Below are 18,378 nucleotides of genomic sequence, written 5' to 3'. Positions count from 1 at the left end.
GTACTCACTTTTGTTGCCAGCTGTTTAGACATTAACAGCTGTGTACTGAGTAATTTTCAAAGGACAATAAATCTATACTGTTATTCAAGCAGCACACTGACTACTTTAAGTTATATCAAAGTTTCAGTAGGATAATGTTATCCCCTGAAAGGATATAACAGAATATTTGCAAAAATCTAAAGGGTGTACTCACTTTTGAGATATACTGTATATACATCCATCCTGTGGGCCCACCACTCATGGGAAAAACCGCTGGGGTCGGGTGCGCTGTCACATGGGTGGCAGTGATGGTCAGGGACCTCGACGGACCAGACCCGGGCAGCAGAGGCTGGCTCTGGGGACGTGGAACGTCACCTCTCTGTGGGGGAAGGAGCCGGAACTAGTGCGGGAGGTGGATCGCTACCAGTTGGATCTAGTGGGGCTTACCTCCACGCACAGTCTTGGCTCTGGAACCGTACTCCTGGACAGGGGTTGGACTCTATTCTTCTCCGGAGTTGCCCAAGGTGTGAGGCGTCGGGCCGGGGTGGGGATACTCACTAGCCCCCGGCTGAGCGCCGCTACGTTGGAGTTTATCCCGGTGGACGAGAGGGTCGCCTCCCTACGCCTTCGGGTTATGGGTGGGGAAACTCTGACTGTTGTTTGTGCCTATGCCCCAAACCGCAGTTCTGAGTATTCGGCCTTCTTGGAGACCCTGAATGGAGCCCTGCAGGGGGCTCCAGTAGGGGACTCCGTAGTCTTGCTGGGAGACTTCAACGCACACGTGGGAAACGATGGAGACACCTGGAGAGGCGTGATTGGGAGGAAGGGCCTCCCTGATCTAAACCCGAACGGTCGTTTGTTATTGGACTTCTGTGCTAGCCATGGAATGGCCATAACAAACACCATGTTCGAACATAAGGATGCTCATAAGTGCACGTGGTACCAGAGCACCCTAGGCCAAAGGTCAATGATCGATTTCGTAATCGTATCATCTGACCTGAGGCCGCATGTTTTGGACACTCGGGTGAAGAGAGGGGCGGAGCTGTCGACTGATCACCATCTGGTGGTGAGTTGGATCAAGGGGTGGGGGAAGACTCTGGACAGACCTGGTAAACCCAAACGGGTAGTGCGGGTGAACTGGGAACGTCTGGAGGAAGCCCCTGTCCTGGGGATCTTTAACTCACACCTCCGGCGGAGCTTTTCAGTCATCCCTGTGGAGGTTGGGGGCATTGAACCTGAGTGGGCGATGTTCAAAACCTCTATTGCTGAAGCTGCGGTGATGAGCTGTGGTCTCAAGGTCTTAGGTGCCTCAAGGGGTGGTAACCCTCGAACACCGTGGTGGACCCCGGTGGTCAGGGAAGCCGTCCGACTGAAGAAGGAGTCCTTCCGGGTTATGTTATCCGGGAGGACTCTGGAAACAGTTGCAGGGTATCGAAGGACTAGAAGGGCGGCAGCTTCTGCCGTGTCAGAGGCAAAGCAGCGGGTGTGGGAGAAGTTCGGAGAAGCTATGGAGAAGGACTTTCGGTCGGGACCAAGGTGCTTCTGGAAAACCATCCGGCACCTCAGGAGGGGGAAGCGAGGAACCATCCAAGCTGTGTACAGCAAGGGTGGGACCCTGCTGACTTCAACTGAGAAGGTTATCGGCCGGTGGAAGGAGCACTTTGAGGAACTCCTGAATCCGACTAACACGCCCTCTATGGTTGAGGCAGAGCTGGAAGCTGATGGGGGATCATCGTCAATTTCCCTGATGGAAGTCACTGAGGTAGTCAAACAACTCCACAGTGGCAAAGCCGCAGGGGTTGATGAGATCCGTCCAGAAATGCTGAAGGCTTTGGGTGTTGAGGGGTTGTCTTGGTTGACACGCCTCGTCAACATTGCGTGGAAGTCTGGGACAGTGCCTAGGGGTTGGCAGACCGGGGTGGTGGTTTCCCTATTTAAAAAGGGGGACCAGAGAGTGTGTGCCAACTACAGGGGTATCACACTTCTCAGCCTCCCTGGTAAAGTCTACTCCAAGGTACCTCTGAACCTCTGATTGAAGAGGAACAATGCGGATTCCGTCCTGGTCGTGGAACAACGGACCAACTCTTCACTCTCGCAAGGATCCTGGAGGGGGCCTGGGAGTACGCCCATCCGGTCTACATGTGTTTTGTGGATCTGGAGAAGGCGTATGACCGGGTCCCCCGGGTGATACTGTGGGAGGTGCTGCGGGAGTATGGGGTGAGGGGGTCACTTTTGAGGGCCATCCAATCCCTGTACGCCCAAAGCGAGAGTTGTGTCCGGATACTCGGCAGTAAGTCGGACTCGTTTCCTGTGAATGTTGGCCTCCGCCAGGGCTGCGCTTTATCACCAATCCTGTTCGTGATTTTCATGGATAGGATATCGAGGCGTAGTCGTGGAGGAGAGGGGTTGCAGTTCGGTGACCTGAGGATCTCATCGCTGCTCTTTGCAGATGATGTGGTCCTTATGGCATCATCGGTCTGTGACCTTCAACAGTCACTGGATCGGTTCGCAGCCGAGTGTGAAGCGGCTGGGATGAGGATCAGCACCTCCAAATCTGAGGCCATGGCTCTCAGCAGGAAACCGGTGGATTGCCTACTCCGGGTAGGGAATGAGCCATTACCCCAAGTGAAGGAGTTCAAGTACCTCGGGGTCTTGTTTGCGAGTGAGGGGACAATGGAGTGAGAGATTGGCCGGAGAATCGGAGCAGCGGGGGCGGTATTACAGTCACTTTACCGCACCGTTGTGACGAAAAGAGAGCTGAGCCAGAAGGCAAAGCTCTCAATCTACCGGTCGATCTTCGTTCCTACCCTCACCTATGGTCATGAAGGCTGGGTCATGACCGAAAGAACGAGATCACGGGTACAAGCGGCCGAAATGGGTTTTCTCAGACGGGTGGCTGGCGTCTCCCTTAGAGATAGGGTGAGAAGCTCAGCCATCCGTGAGAGACTCGGAGTAGAGCCGCTGCTCCTTTATGTTGAAAGGAGCCAGTTGAGGTGGTTCGGGCATCTAGTAAGGATGCCACCTGGGCGCCTCCCTAGGGAGGTGTTCCAGGCACGTCCAGCTGGGAGGAGACCCCGGGGAAGACCCAGGACTCGGTGGAGAGATTATATCTCCTCTCTGGACTATATATTCATATATATATATATATGAATATATGAATATATATATATGAATATATATATATATATATATATTCATATATATATATATATGAATATATATATATGAATATATATATATATATATGAATATATATTCATATTTATATATATTCATATATATATTATATATATATATATATATATATATGAATAATATATATATATATATATATATATAATATATATTATATATATATATATATATATATATTCATATATATATATATATATATATATATATATTCATATATATATATATATATTCATATATATTCATATATATATATATATTCATATATATATTCATATATATATTCATATATATATATTCATATATATATATATATATATGAATATATATATGAATATATATATATATATTCATATATATGAATATATATGAATAGTATATATATATATATATATATATATATATATATATATATGAATATATATATATATATATATATATATATATATATATATATATATATATATTATATATATATATGAATATATATATATATATATATACATATATATATATCTATATATATATATACATATATTATATATATACATATATACATCTATATATACATATGAATCTATACTATAATACTCGAATATTATTATTAACAATGAATAATATATAACATATGAATATATATAGCATATGATATATAACATTATGAATAGATATATATATATTACACATATGAATATATATATATATACACATATGTAATTATCAATATGAAATATACTATATAAATATGAATTATATATTACACATAGAATAATATATATACACATATGATAATATATATCATATGATATATATAATTATATAGAGATATTATTACATATGAATATAATATATATACTGAATATATATGAATATAAATAAGATATGAAGAGATATGATGGAGAGAGAGTAGATAGGAAGAGAGAGAGTAGAGATAGCAGAGAGAGGAGAGCAGAGCGAAGGAGAGAGAGAGAGAGAGATAGAGAGAGGGATGGATGATAGAGAGGCAGAGAGTAAGAGAGGAGAAAGAGAGAGGAGAGGAGAGAAGAGAGAAGAGAGAGAGAGAGAGAGAGAGATGGAGAGGGGAGAGAGAGAGAGAGAGAGGAGGAAGAGAGAGGAATAGAGAGAGAGAGAGAGAGAGAGGAGGAGAGTAGAGAGAAGACGAGAGGAGAGAAGAGACAGAGAGACAGAGAGATATAACATATGAATAATATATATTATACAATATGAATATATGATATAATATGAATATATATATATATATACATATGAATATATATCTTATATATATATACTGACATTAATATACATATAACATATATATATACACATATGAATATATATATACACATTGAATATATATATACCACATATGATATATATATATATATGAAATATGAATTATATATATATATACTAGATATCTATATATCATGAATATATATATATATATACATATGAATATATATATATGATTATAATATATATTATATATATATATAATATATATGAATATATATATGATAGATATTATATATATATATATATGAATAAATATATAATATAGATAGTAGTATTCAATACTATAGTCATATAATAATAGTATATATAGAATATATTATATTATCATAATATATATATATATATAATATATATATATATTCATATATATATAATATATATATAATATATATATTAAAATTATATCATATTATATATCATATAATATATATATATAATAGAATATATTTATATATATAATAGAATATAATATATATATATACATATGATATTAATATACACATATGAATAATATATATAGCAATATATATATATTACACATATGAATAATATATATATACATAGTGAATATATATAATATATAATATGAAAAATATATATAAGACATATGAATATATAATATATATATACATATGATAGAAGTATATATATGAGTATAATATGAAGAGATATATATTACAGATATATTATAGAGAATATATATATAGGATATATAGTAAGAAATAGATATATGAATACATATATAGAGATATATATATATATAATATAATATATAAGAGATATATACAATATATAGAATATATTCATATATATATATAGATATAATATATAGGATATATAGATATATATTATATATATATATATTAATATAATATATAGATATATATATTATATATATATATATATATATAATATATATATATATATATAATTCATATATATTATATCATATATTTAGATATATATATATTCATATTAATATAATTCATATATATATATATTATATATATTCATATAATTATATTATTATTAAATATATATAGATATATATAGATTATAATAGATATATATATATATTCATATATATATATATATCAATATATATATATATTCATATATAAGATATATTCTATAATATATTCATATATAATATCATATTATATATATATACATCCCTTAAATCAGTCGGGGTAAGAGGAAACTTTCATTTATGGTTTGAGTCTTGTCTGCTGTAAAGTGAAAGAAGTCAAAGTACTTACTTCAAAGACTGGATGTAAACATTCTTGCTTGTAGCTCATTCATTTAGTCATGACAATGTGTTGAACACAAACACAAAATCACATTGACATATAAAAAACAAAAAATATAAAAAAATAAAAAAACACATGAGAAGAAGAGGAAAGAGGAAAGAAAAGACAAGATATAGAGAAAAATGAGAAAAAGAGAGAGACAGAGGAGGAGAGAGAGAGACAGAGAAGAGAGAGAGAGACAGACAGTAGGATAGAGAGAGAGAGAGAGACAGAGGAAGAGAGAGAGAGGCAGAGGAGAGAGCGGAGAGAGACGAGGACGAGATGAGAGAGAGAGAGAGAGCAGAGAGAGAGAGCAGGAGAGAGAGAGAGGGGCAGAGAGAGAGAGAGGCAGATAGGCAGAGAGAGGCGAGAGGAGAGATAATATAGAGATAGAGAGAGAGAGATGAATAGATGATAGAGAGGAATATATAGAGATATGATAAGAGAGCATAAGTAAGAGAGTAGGAGAGGATTATAATATATATATAGATATATATATATATATATATATATATATCTATATATATTCATATAGTATATATATATATTCATATATATATATTATTCATATATATATATTCATATATATTATTCATATATATATATTCATATATATACATCCCTTAAATCAGTGCGGGTAAAGAGGAAACTTTCATTTATGGTTTTGAGTCTTGTCTGCTGTAAAGTGAAAGAAAGTCAAAGTACACTTTACTTCAAAGACTGAATGTAAACATTTTCTTGCTTGTAGCTCATTCATTTAGTCATGACAATGTGTTGAACACAAACACAAAATCACATGTTGACCTTCAATATTCCACACATTGTAGCCGTGTTGTAATTCTGATCAGGCTCTTAATCACATTCACTCTCCTTTTTAAACTGCTGTGTGGACAGCAGTTTACTTGAAACTGGAAAAGTTGGAAAGGAGTAAGGTCAAATGAGTGGGGAGATTTGTTTTTGTCACTTTAATGTACAAAAGTCACATGCATGACATGCAAAAGAAATTTCAAAGTGCAGCAATTTTGGTTGAATCCTCATAATTTCAGAGCAAATACAGCCACTGCCCTTTAAATGGTCTCTGGTTACAAAGCCTTACGTTTATTCCCCAGCTACTTCATCCTCTGAGTCCCCTGATCGGTCATAATACTTGATAACAAAACTGAGTCAATCCTGCATCTGTGAAAAAGATCTTTCTTCACTCGGTGCAAAATTCTTAACTTTTTTAGCTTCTCAACACAGTGGTCATCAAAATTCTGCGCTACAATGTAACATCCTGAGTTGTACTTGAAAAGCAACTATAAAAACTGATGTTGTCAACACATGCACTGACTTTATCTCTACAACACTCGCTACATCGTTTAGGATACGTCATGACAGTTTGGTCCGACGCTGCTTCAGTGTTTTTCAAGCTCGCACAATCAACGATGACACTGTGCAGAGGGAAAGCTATTTAAAAACAAACACTTAAGATGTGAATTCAGAAGAAGCCGACAAATACGCACGTCGTCCAGTCTCTCAGAAAATTCTCTGGAACAGAGGTGGGAGGCTACTTGACGACAGTGAGTGAAAAAGGGAGGGGAAGCTGTGTGTTCCTTGTGGGAGAAAGAAGTCGTCTCTCATGCCTGTAGATACTCCGGCTGCACTCTCGCCACTTTGCGGAACTCTTTGCAGTGCGTCCGCGGGCACTGCATCTCACACCAGCTGATGGGAACCATCTGGGCCCCTGATTCACAAAAAGAAAACGTGATAAAATATCAAACAAGAAAAAGTCAACGTATTGTAACATCTCAGTGTTCACAGCACAATACATATTTACAAATGAGTGATTGGAAACTACGAAAATATAAAAAACACCCATCGCGTTCTGGAGCTTACACAAGACGTTTTCTCGGGTTCCCACACCTCTTTAAAAACAAACATTCAAGGACTTTGCAGGCCCAATTCTCTCAAATTCAAGGATATATAGTATAGTTAGTGACACGGGTCAAGGTAAATTACTGCTACAGTGAGAACGAGCAGGCTTCACAGAAGCTCAGACAATTAAAAAGAGAGAAGCTTGAATGTGTGAACGCCTCTCAACTGAGCTGTGTTACAGTGAACCGACCTTACGTAAAATACATTTCAAAATAACTTTCTATTCTTGTACAAAATATACACATTGAAGCACATTCAATGACCCATGTCTATAGGCCTTGATTTCCTTCCCTTGAATTCGCAAACTTTCCAGGACCCACGGTAACCACGTGTTTTATAGTGGACCTAGAGATCCGACTGCGGTCAGCTGCTAAACATTGAGTCAGTGTGGGTAAGAAAAGTACACAGTTCTTAGCCTGAGGTGGCTGTTTGTAAAGCAACATTTCTGTATTATTACATTTCAATGACTGTTTGTAACTTCAATTGCTCTCAGTAGGAGCACAATAATTGGATTGAAAGCGCTATAAATCTCCGTCATGTACTCGCTCACATTGCTACACAAAAAAAAGCTTGGTTACTAAAACAAGTTACAAAAATTCTGCCAAACTGCAACAGAAGACTTAGAAGATAAATGTATGACTCACTATGCAAAAGGCTGTGAACTGTCCAGGTGACAGTCATCTCCAGTTATCTGGGAAGTTACTCTATCACCACCTTGTGTTCAAACAGGACACTATCAATCTGTGCAGTGCTGGAACCCTCCTGTGTTTTGAATTTGAAAATAAAAATAAACGCATTTAATTGAGCGTTGAGTTACCTGCTTCGCTGTGAGCCACCACCACCCCCAGTTCATTCTCGGCTGTTGTCAATAGGTAGTTGGACTGCACGTCACCGAGAGAAATCTGGCATCACAGGTCAAGGCTTAACAACACAGAAGTAGAAAGCATACATCCACACTAGCATACATCACTACTGTTCTTTTAAATTCACAAAGGCAGTTGTGGTTGATTTTAAAGTAATAAAAGTAATAATAATAATAATAATAATAATAAATTGTATTTATAAAGCGCCTTTCACAGTTAAAAGCAATCTCAAGGTGCTAAAATGCAGGACAACAACAAAAACAACAACAGACATAAGATTTTACGGAAAGGCTTTTTTGAAGAGAAAGGTTTTTAGGCCCTTCTTGAAGGAGTCGGTGGCCTTTGGAGCCCTCAGGTGTTCTGGGAGGGAATTCCACAGGTGAGGAGCGGCTGAGCAGAAGGCCCGATCGCCCATGGTACGGAGCTTGGTCCTGGGGGGGTGGAGCAACGTTTTTTTAGAGGAGCGGAGGTTGTGTGTGGAGGTTTGTTGAGGGAGGAGTTCCTTGAGGTACGGACGAGCATTTTCATGTATGCACTGATGGGTGAGTAGGGAGATGTTGTATTTGATCCTGAATGCGACAGGAAGCCAGTGGAGGGAGTGGAGAATGGGTGTGATGTGGTTATATTTCCACACCCTCATCAGGATCCTAGAGGCGCTGTTCTGGATATATTGGAGCTTCTGAAGGCTCCCGCTTGGAATTCCGATGAGGAGAGCGTTGCAGTAGTCCAACCTTGAGGAGACAAAGGCGTGAACGAGTTGTTCAGCATCTGACAGGGAGAGTGTGGGGCGGAGCTCTGCAATGTTCCTGAGGTGGTAGAAGGAGGTCTTGCACAGATGTTTGATGTGGATGTCAAAGGTCAGATGAGGGTCAAATCTTACACCTAGGTTGGTGACTGATGGTGATAGGGGTATGTTTTGGCCAGAAAAGGTGATGTGGGAAGACTGGACCTGGTGTGGTGTGCCAACTAAAATAGCCTCTGTTTTTGAGCTATTTAGTTGAAGGAAATTTTCTTTCATCCAAGCCTTTATCTCCTCAAGGCAGGTGTTCAAAGATGATGATGATGAAGATGTCGACAGTGTGGCATCGGGTAGGTTTTTATATATATATAGCTGTGTGTCATCAGCGTAGCAATGGAATGGTATTCCATGCTGGCTGATGACAGGCCAAGGGGCAGAGTGTAGAGGGTGAACAGAGTGGGGCCAAGAACCGACCCTTGAGGGACACCACAGGTTACTGGGCGTATCTGCGAACTTGCACCTCCCAAGGATACGTACTCTGTTCTTCCAGAGAGGTAGGACTGGAACCAACTCAGGGCGGAGTCAGAGAGTCCGATGGTGTAGTGGAGGCGCTGAAGGAGGATCTGATGGTCGACCGTGTCGAACGCTGCAGTCAGATCAAGGAGGATGAGGAGAGATGGGTAGCCAACGTCATCCGCCATCAGCAGGTCGTTTGTGACCCTGACCAGAGCTGTTTCGGTGCTGTGGGCGGAACGGAAACCGGACTGGAATTTCTCAAAGAGGCAGTTGGCTTTGAGACGGTCCTGAAGCTGGGCTGCAACTACTTTTTCCAATACCTTTGATAAAAATGGCAGGTTGGAGCTGGGCCTGTAGTTGGTGAGGACATCCGGGTCTACGGTGGGTTTTTGACGGCAGTTTTTAGAGAAGCTGGGACATGACCAGGCTGGAGCGAGAGGTTAATGACTTTGGTGATCAGGGGGCTTAGAGCACAAATGTTGGATTTTACCAGGGCTGTGGGAAAAGGGTCCAGTGCGCAGGTGGAAGGTTTCATCTTGCGGATGACGTCCTCAACCTCTTGCTGAGTTGAGATTGAGCTATTGGACTCAATTTCCCATGACCCTTTGTGTCTAGACCCTCCTTCACTTCCTGCAACCTGACATCACCTTTCCACACTTGGGTGTGAAAACTCAGCTGATGAAACTAAAACACAGCCATGTGTTCTCTCTCTTTCCTCCACAAACCTCCTCTGTGCCACGCGGTTCCCGACCTGCGGAAACCACGACACCGCAGCATCGGATGGCTCTCTGATCACTGGACTTTCTCCTTTGATGGCAGAGGACACAAGTGCCTGTCCAAAAGTAAACAAGTTTATTGCATGTGGCGGCTATCCACAGCCGGCGAGCCTTCACAATAGGAGCAACAAGTTCTATGTACTCTGCAGGAGAACAAATGGAGCGACCGGTTTCCTCAGTCTTGCACACAGCTTCACAAACAGTAAACAACAAAGACAAAATGACTCGACCGGCAACAAGCCGCCATCAGCAAAGACAACACATAGTTTCCCTTCATCTCAAAGGATTCTCCAGCTAAGTAGTCTTTGTATTCATGGACTGAACCTCCACTGGGCATAGCATGTTATTTAGTATACATCAACTTTACACGGATAAATAAGCACAGAACTGCTTTACTGTTGTAAATGTACGTACACGTGTTGATGTGGTTTGTATTCACTGAACTGTATTGTGTAATCTGTTTTGAGCTAATGGGTAACATGTTTCACCAGGTGATGCGTTAGTATTGTAAGCACAGAGAGTCACATGCACACAAACCATCTTCTTGACTCTGCACCATTATAATACACGCTACGATCTCACAATAATTTGTGAATGTCTTTTTAAAACAGAGACACGCACAGAGACAAGGACTCAAAGCTCCCGCTTCATACGTCCCTTTGTCTTCTACACAAGCTTGTGCACCCGTACGCCCGTACGCAGAGCACGTGGAGACGGTCACAGGACCGCGTACATTCTTTCCGGCATGAGGCGTAGCAGTGTTCCAACACTTGAGTCATTCAGAGTATAGGGAGGATGGAAAAGGGTAGCTTACACATGAGCTGTGAAAAAGCTTCCACTCTTGAGAAAGATTAATTTGTCTTAAACCTGAAAGCAGTGAGAAGGATACAACTTTGGCCAAGACAATGTCGCCAGGTCTGAAGCTTTTGTATGTCTCCACCTGTAACAATAAAGACAAAAGCTTTACGCTTAGCGTGTCATCTTAGATTAAACAAGTTAACGTGACGATCTGATTGAATACACGGATTTATTAAACTCGCCTTGTCTTTCTCTGTCGCCCGCACATCTTCTTTCCTGTGGAGTCAGAAGGAGTTGGCTCAGTTTTGGGAACAACACAGAGAGAAATATGATATAAAAACACAGTTTCACTATGGAGACAGTTGTCAGGAGTTACCGTATTGTTCCCCTGAAGCGGTCCTTCAGCGGTGTGGAGCCGACATAAAGGATGTGGACCTTGGCGAACCTGGGGTTGATGCTGGTCACCTGTCCAAGCAAAAGAACAGTGAGGCTCGAGACAAACCACGGATCTAAATCTAAACTCTAAAATGACTCAATCCGATCCTAATAATAGAAAAACTATCTTATTCCATTGCATACCTTACAGGTGACTATTGCTCCGACATCTGGTAGTAGTTGCGCTTCTGTTTCCCTCACCACTGAGATCACTGGTAACTAGGAATAGACACAAATTGGACGTTGTATTGCACACACCAGTTCAGTAATTGTTCGAGTTCAAAACAAACGTAAGAAAAAAACATGTCTTAACAAAAAAGTCCATATTTCACTACATGCACTTAGCAAACATATTTCTGTTCATTCACTTGCAGAAACAGAAATGTTGTGCAATACTCTGGCACGCCTCATTACTTCTGCAGCTTTCCCCGCCACACCCCTCACCTGCTCTCCTTGGTTTTTCTTGAGCACGTAGCCCGTTAGTGAAGAGTAAATGCAGCCGTGCCGCAGATATACTCCTGTGCCTGGAATACAGTCTTCTGAATTGCATAGCTTGTCACCTGAATACAAACAAGAGGGGAAAGACAGAGGGAGAAAAGTTGAACATATTTGTACATCAGTATTTGTGTAGTGGAGGTGGACCATCTCCGCTAGAATCTGAATAATATTATACACTTTTGTGAGGTAAAAAAATAGCCTTTTGGGAATAAAAGACCAGAGGCACGCTTTTGCAAAGCCAAACAATGCCAAACATTTGTGTAGCTTTTATTTAAGATGTCATGTGCTTACTGAATTGATCCCGAGACCTCAGGATATTGGTGGATTACTCCTTCAGCATATACATATTCTACATTCCCAGATTGCTAACAAGAATGTCATGCAGCTATAGATTGGTGACATGTTTACTTTTGAGAGACACACCCTTGGACATTTGTAATGAACTTGAAACTCGTCCTGTCTGCACAGGGAATTCGATTTACCTCAAACAACAATATGTCCAAAACTGCACAACTACGAAATCATTTGTTTTGCTCTAAAATCCATATGAGGCATTTAACCTTAACATTAACGTGACACGAAATACTTATTCCGCATGATTTTAGGGGGGCTGGCAACACCAATATGGTACTACTTAATTTCTGCTGATTCCATGCATCTTCATCGAAAATGTTAGATCTCATACAATTGCTCGGTTGTAATAATTGTTATTCACATTTCCGACAGACACAATACAACTGAGGATTTCACATGGGTGAGTCAAAACAAGTGAGAGAAGGAATGCTGCTGTCCTGCCTGAGGCGATGGGCAGGGCAGGAGATGAAACCTGCCGTGGAAAGTAAAAGTCATGAGCTCGCATCCCTGCACTAGTACTGTAATAACATACAGTCCTCAACTCACAAGAATAACATACAGTCCCCAACTCACATACTCGGTCTTGTATTCACCTGATACAACGAAACATACATTTATAATTATATGAATGTTAAGTTAACTTTGCTAGAAGCCAAAGCCTGCACCACGCATGGCAGCAGGAAATAATTAACAGAAGTTTACAATGTCAGACTGCAGCGTTAACTATGTTTTCTAGTAACACAGCGACGTCTTCTAAACGTAAGTTTGGCGCAGAAGGACAAAACGGTCTAAAGTTTGGTTTAACTACATCCGAAGTCATAGTAATAGAAACACATTTACGGGACTCACCTGGAACACACAGCTTCATGGGCGACATGTTTTCGAGAAGATCAGGTTGTCAGCTGATTGGCTGTGACGAAAGATTCGAGTCAATTCTGATTGGCCGGTATCACGCTGAGCGGAAAGAAACGGAGGAGGGCTCGGTCCGCCATTTTTGTTGAGGCACACATGGCACCTCATAGTAGCATAGTACAAATTATATAGATTATATACATACAATTACCGACCTCACCAAAACAGTTTATGATAATAACAGTAATAATACTGTGCATTTACTGTTATCAGTAACTGTCTTATTACTGACCATTATGAAAGCAATAATATGCAAATTGGGCTAATTTTCCCTAATAATATGGAATTTACTTGCAAGATGTTTTGTTAGTAGGCTATGCTATGCATTGTAATTTATATCTTACTTTTTGATTTGATTAGCTAGTGATGTTATTTAGCATTTGAATATCTATCTTTTGTAGCTGTCAATGTATCTGGGCATGCGCTGCTGTGTGAGTAGGAATTAAACTATTTTAAAAGGGGGAAATAATAATGCTAAAGAACAGCTACAGAATAAATGTTTCTGATCGGCAACTTATAACAGTAGGTGTATTTAGGAAGGTTGGTAGCATCACATTAAAGGTATATGTGATGTGCACTTTGAGATGTATACCTCTGCCTTTGCTTTTGTGTTCTCTAGGACCTAATAATACATGTCTTGTATTATGTATGTAGCAAAGTTTCCTTTAAAAAAAACTATATTTACTATTATTTCAATGAGAGACACCCAACCAATTGCTCCAAATGATTCATCAGGACAGAGTGGACGTTTATGCTGGAAAATGACATCAGACACTGATGAAAGATTTCATCACATAATGGCTCACAACATTTATTATTTTTCTCACAATGCCACATCAAACATAAATCAGCATTGCAGAGCATAGCAACCTGCCTTTTTAACAACAGCCAGTGTTTCTTTATAGGTTAAAGCCACTGCTCCCTCTGAGCATCACCTACATGGATCGGAAATATGAATTAATACATGGGGAGACTCTGCAGGGTTAGTCTACGTTTGCTCCTACTTGCTGGTCCCATATTTTGCATTTTGGTCAGTGCTTAAACCATATCACAGCTAATATCCACTGTGTAATAATGACATGTGTGTTTCAGTATGTCACAAAGTAAAGACTAATCAAATCAATCGTGCGAAAGCTGGGTATCATCAAAATAAAGTGCACATTGTGTGTCTGTGTGATGACTGTAACAGTAAGTGACTTTATAATAACTTAATAACGGAACAGCACATGATTGATCTGTACTCTAGCTCATCGGGGGGGTCTATTTCTTGGCTTTGCCCTGAGCAGCGACAGCTTCCATGGCCTTCTTGACGGTCTCCTCATCTCCCAGAAACTGCATGGGTCCTAAAGGCTTCAGGTTCTTGTCCAGCTCGTACACGATGGGGATACCTGTGGGCAGGTTCAGCTCCATGATGGCCTCCTCTGACATACCTGGGAAAACAGTAACAGACATGCAGAGTTTATAATCCTTTTGCATTGATGTGCCTTTCATACATCTGATCAGACTAAGACAGAATAGTTTCATTTAATAGTTTAGTCTATCCGGTGTGCTTTAAAAGCTGAGGCTAGCAAAGTATTTGATCTAAATACCTTGACACAGAGAATATTATCTATGCCTAAAGACACAGGAGAAGGCAGGGTTTTATTGGGCTGACAGTGTTCCTAAAAATAAAATGGAAATAACAGAACCCTATTTGTTTTTCCGCAGATGTCACGTCACCGAGCGTTTACAACACTTTAGACGGGCATGAAACTCTAAGTTGAAGCATCAGTAGAATAAGAAATTCTGACAGAAAGTGACAAATTAGTGAAAAATTAATTCCATGAATTCAGCCATTATATTAGGCATGGAACAATATGCAAATGTGATGTCATGATTATCCTGTCCGATAAATATTGTGACGATATTATCCTGATAATCATCAAAATATGCTTAAAGCTCTTAAAATGGCACTAAAACATACTGAAATCCCTTTACCAGACGATTTGTTAAAAATATATTGTCATTGCATCACCGATAGGACAATAACATATTTCATAATCATAAGGTCCCCCTGCAGAAATAAAGGATACTTTTAAATAAATAAATAAATAATAATGTGTGAATCCGTTCTTTCCAACGTGACATTTTCTGAATGTCAGGCTCTATTTCACTAGAAAAGCTCGATAACTAGCGAGAAAGCTTTTTCACTCGTGAGGATATTCACGATTATCGTGATAATGGAAATTCCCACAAGCAACATGGTGCTGTTAGTAGTGAGAGTGTTTTTATTCCAATCCGCGATTACATTCCTATATTGTCCCATCCCTCATCTGTATTCAATGATTTTGTAAAAATAACCCTCTCTCATGTTTAATTTCCAGAATTTACCAGGGGATAAACACGTTTGGCACTGGGCAGCGCGTCAAAAGTCTCCGCTCTGTCTCTTACCCTCCAGATGCTTGACGATGCCCCGGAGGCTGTTGCCATGGGCAGCAATCAGCACCCTCTTCCCCTCTTTGATCTGTGGGACGATCTCTTCGTTCCAGAAAGGCAGAGCCCTGGCGATGGTGTCCTTGAGACTCTCACAGCTGGGAAGCTGGTCCTCCGTCAGGTCGGCATAACGCCGGTCCTGCAACAAAAGAGGAATGTTGTCATCTGTGTTTTAGTAGTGTGGCCTTACACTGATGGGATAAAGATGTCTGCATGCGAGACATAAAATGTTTTCCTGTGTTGTCACCTTGCTTATAGACTGGTAGAAGTCATGCCCATCATCCATGGATGGGGGAGGAATGTCAAAGGAGCGCCTCCAGATCTTGACCTGGGCCTCTCCATGTATGGCTGCCGTTTCAGCCTTGTTCAGCCCAGTCAGGCCACCGTAGTGGCGCTCATTGAGGCGCCAGGTCCGGTGGACGGGCAGCCACATCTGGTCGATGCTGTCCAGAACAAACCACAGGGTGCGGATGGCCCTCTTTAGGACAGAGGTGTAGCAAATATCGAATTCATAGCCAGCGTCTGAGGAGCATCAGAAACAAGACATAAAAAAAGATTCATATTTATTGGCATTTGAGGCAAACAGAGAGGTTTCACTAATATGTGTATAGCAGCATACACATGAAATGTGCTTTTTGTAACAGAAAGGAAAATTCAGCATTATTTATTATTTCTCTCCCAACATACTTTGCTTTTGCTTAGTCATGGGCAGTGCTATACCCTGGGACATTGGCAGATTGAGGGCTCTGCAGGATGAGCCTGCAGGGGATTTTTGGGTCATAGAAAACCAAGAGGAGTGTGTGCCACACAGAAAGAAATACAGCAAATAAAATTGTCTTATCTCCATGTAACCCTGCAGGATCCAGCCCAATGGATGGCAACATTTAACTCAGCAGTAATCTATATTGATAACAAAGACAGCTTTGCTCTGCAGTCTGGCTTTGTGCCTTGAGACAGATCTGACAGATCTGAGGAGTTTTATCATGATCACTATCTTGATCAATAGATTTGGTATACGAACAGTGAATCTCCTGGCTTGTTACATCCAAATTAGTATGTCCGAGTAGAGGAGCTGTACGTTTGAAAATGTTGCCACATTCCAGTCAAATCATCGTGGATATCGGTCAGTAGATGGCATCATGACTTCCCCAAAGTATTTCTGCTGTACATTAAACAGTCACTACAAAATGCATACTATGTCATTTAGAGAGCATATTTTTTAAATAACTGAGGTTAGGAGAATCTAAAAATAAAGAGGATTTAACACCAGGGGCCGCCACACTGTCGTAACTGATGCTCAGGGTCCAGCAGACTGACAAATGTCTGATGGTCAAACCATTTAGCAGGATCTAAATGATTCAAGCGAGGATTCTCCCGTTTGTTATTATTTCAAAGAGTAACCATGCAGCCAAATAAAAACAGTGATTACTTTACTTTATTAGTTACTACTGTCTGTCTCCTGCTGCTGTGTCGCAGTGGGCCCGGCTACCTGTTGTTTCCCTACCCGACAGAGTTGCATAACAACCACTGGCTTAATCCAATGACCGAGAGAAAGCCCGATTAGGCCGCATGACATTTATTATCTGGTACCTTTCAAGGCCTGTCCACCCCTCTTTGCCTCGTGCTCCCCGGTGTCACTCAGGTCCGCGTCGAACCAGCCGCAGAAGCGGTTCTCCTGGTTCCAGCAGCTCTCTCCATGGCGGATCAGCACCAGTTTGTAGGCAGCCATCCTCACACCGATGCCCTCTGCGCTGTATTTCCGGGAAATGTGGGGTAAGTGACTCTTCTTTAAATGCGGCAGCAACGTCCGCAGATTTGTCCTGATTTCGCCGCAAATACGGCAACAAAGAAGCGGACGCAGTATTTTTGTGAGTCTGGAGGGATAATCTGTTGTAGCAGTATGTGTGTGTAGAGTTGGCTGATCTGTCCAAATTTGACGGATCTCACGACACGAGCGCTCTTCCTGCTGGTCTCCACCAATCAGAGGGCGAGCTGTGTGCGCCGGAGGCGGAGGAGGGAGGCAGGAGGATGCGCACAGTGGCACGTCCACACGCCCAGCACTGCATCCTGCAGGCTGGGGAAAATGCCTTGTGTGGTAGTATTCCGATATTTTACTTAAAATAAAGTAGCAATACTACAGTGTAGATATACTCTGTTAGAAGTAATTTCCCCGCATTCTAAATTTAAGTAAGTAATAAAGTATTAGCACCAACATATGGGCTACTTAGAATACCATAAGTAAAAGTTGCCTACTAATTATGCATATAGCCCACTAAAGAATAATAATGTCGTTGGAATATAATTAGTGATGCATTCATGTGTTCATCACTTTGACGTTACAG

At 40.5% G+C, this 18,378-nt stretch overlaps 2 protein-coding genes across 2 annotated transcripts; both read right to left on the bottom strand.

The window, feature by feature from the left end:
- Positions 1–6,709: 6,709 nt before the first annotated feature.
- Positions 6,710–13,644, bottom strand: exosc1 (exosome component 1). The gene is made up of 8 exons (XM_029432112.1): positions 13,502–13,644; positions 12,245–12,360; positions 11,945–12,019; positions 11,742–11,830; positions 11,608–11,641; positions 11,457–11,507; positions 8,491–8,575; positions 6,710–7,482 (listed from the first exon to the last, which is right to left on the bottom strand). Exons 1-8 carry the CDS (start codon positions 13,527–13,529, stop codon positions 7,376–7,378), a joined length of 585 nt encoding a protein of 194 aa, XP_029287972.1. The 5' UTR covers positions 13,530–13,644; the 3' UTR covers positions 6,710–7,375.
- Positions 13,645–14,344: 700 nt separating this feature from the next.
- pgam1b (phosphoglycerate mutase 1b) lies at positions 14,345–17,997 on the bottom strand. The gene is made up of 4 exons (XM_029442438.1): positions 17,627–17,997; positions 16,284–16,558; positions 15,995–16,175; positions 14,345–14,994 (listed from the first exon to the last, which is right to left on the bottom strand). Exons 1-4 carry the CDS (start codon positions 17,763–17,765, stop codon positions 14,825–14,827), a joined length of 765 nt encoding a protein of 254 aa, XP_029298298.1. The 5' UTR covers positions 17,766–17,997; the 3' UTR covers positions 14,345–14,824.
- Positions 17,998–18,378: the final 381 nt, after the last annotated feature.

Source organism: Cottoperca gobio, chromosome 1 (assembly GCF_900634415.1).
Source record: "Cottoperca gobio chromosome 1, fCotGob3.1, whole genome shotgun sequence".
Lineage (NCBI taxonomy): Eukaryota > Metazoa > Chordata > Actinopteri > Perciformes > Bovichtidae > Cottoperca > Cottoperca gobio.
Note: the sequence above shows the minus strand (reverse complement) of the source record. Positions and strands in the feature narration are given on the sequence as shown.

Bases quoted from the DNA above. Each gene is read 5' to 3' on its own strand.
- exosc1 (XM_029432112.1), bottom strand. From the start codon at position 13,529: ATGTCGCCCATGAAGCTGTGTGTTCCAG. The intron at 12,361-13,501 runs GTGAGTCCCGTA...GTTTGTATTCAG, and splicing joins CATGAAGCTGTGTGTTCCAG to GTGACAAGCTATGCAATTCA. The intron at 11,508-11,607 runs GCGAGTTTAATA...TTATTGTTACAG, and splicing joins GGGCGACAGAGAAAGACAAG to GTGGAGACATACAAAAGCTT.
- pgam1b (XM_029442438.1), bottom strand. From the start codon at position 17,765: ATGGCTGCCTACAAACTGGTGCTGATCCGCCATGGAGAGAGCTGCTGG. The intron at 16,559-17,626 runs GTACCAGATAAT...GATGCTCCTCAG, and splicing joins GGGTGGACAGGCCTTGAAAG to ACGCTGGCTATGAATTCGAT. The intron at 16,176-16,283 runs GTGACAACACAG...CTTTTGTTGCAG, and splicing joins TCTACCAGTCTATAAGCAAG to GACCGGCGTTATGCCGACCT.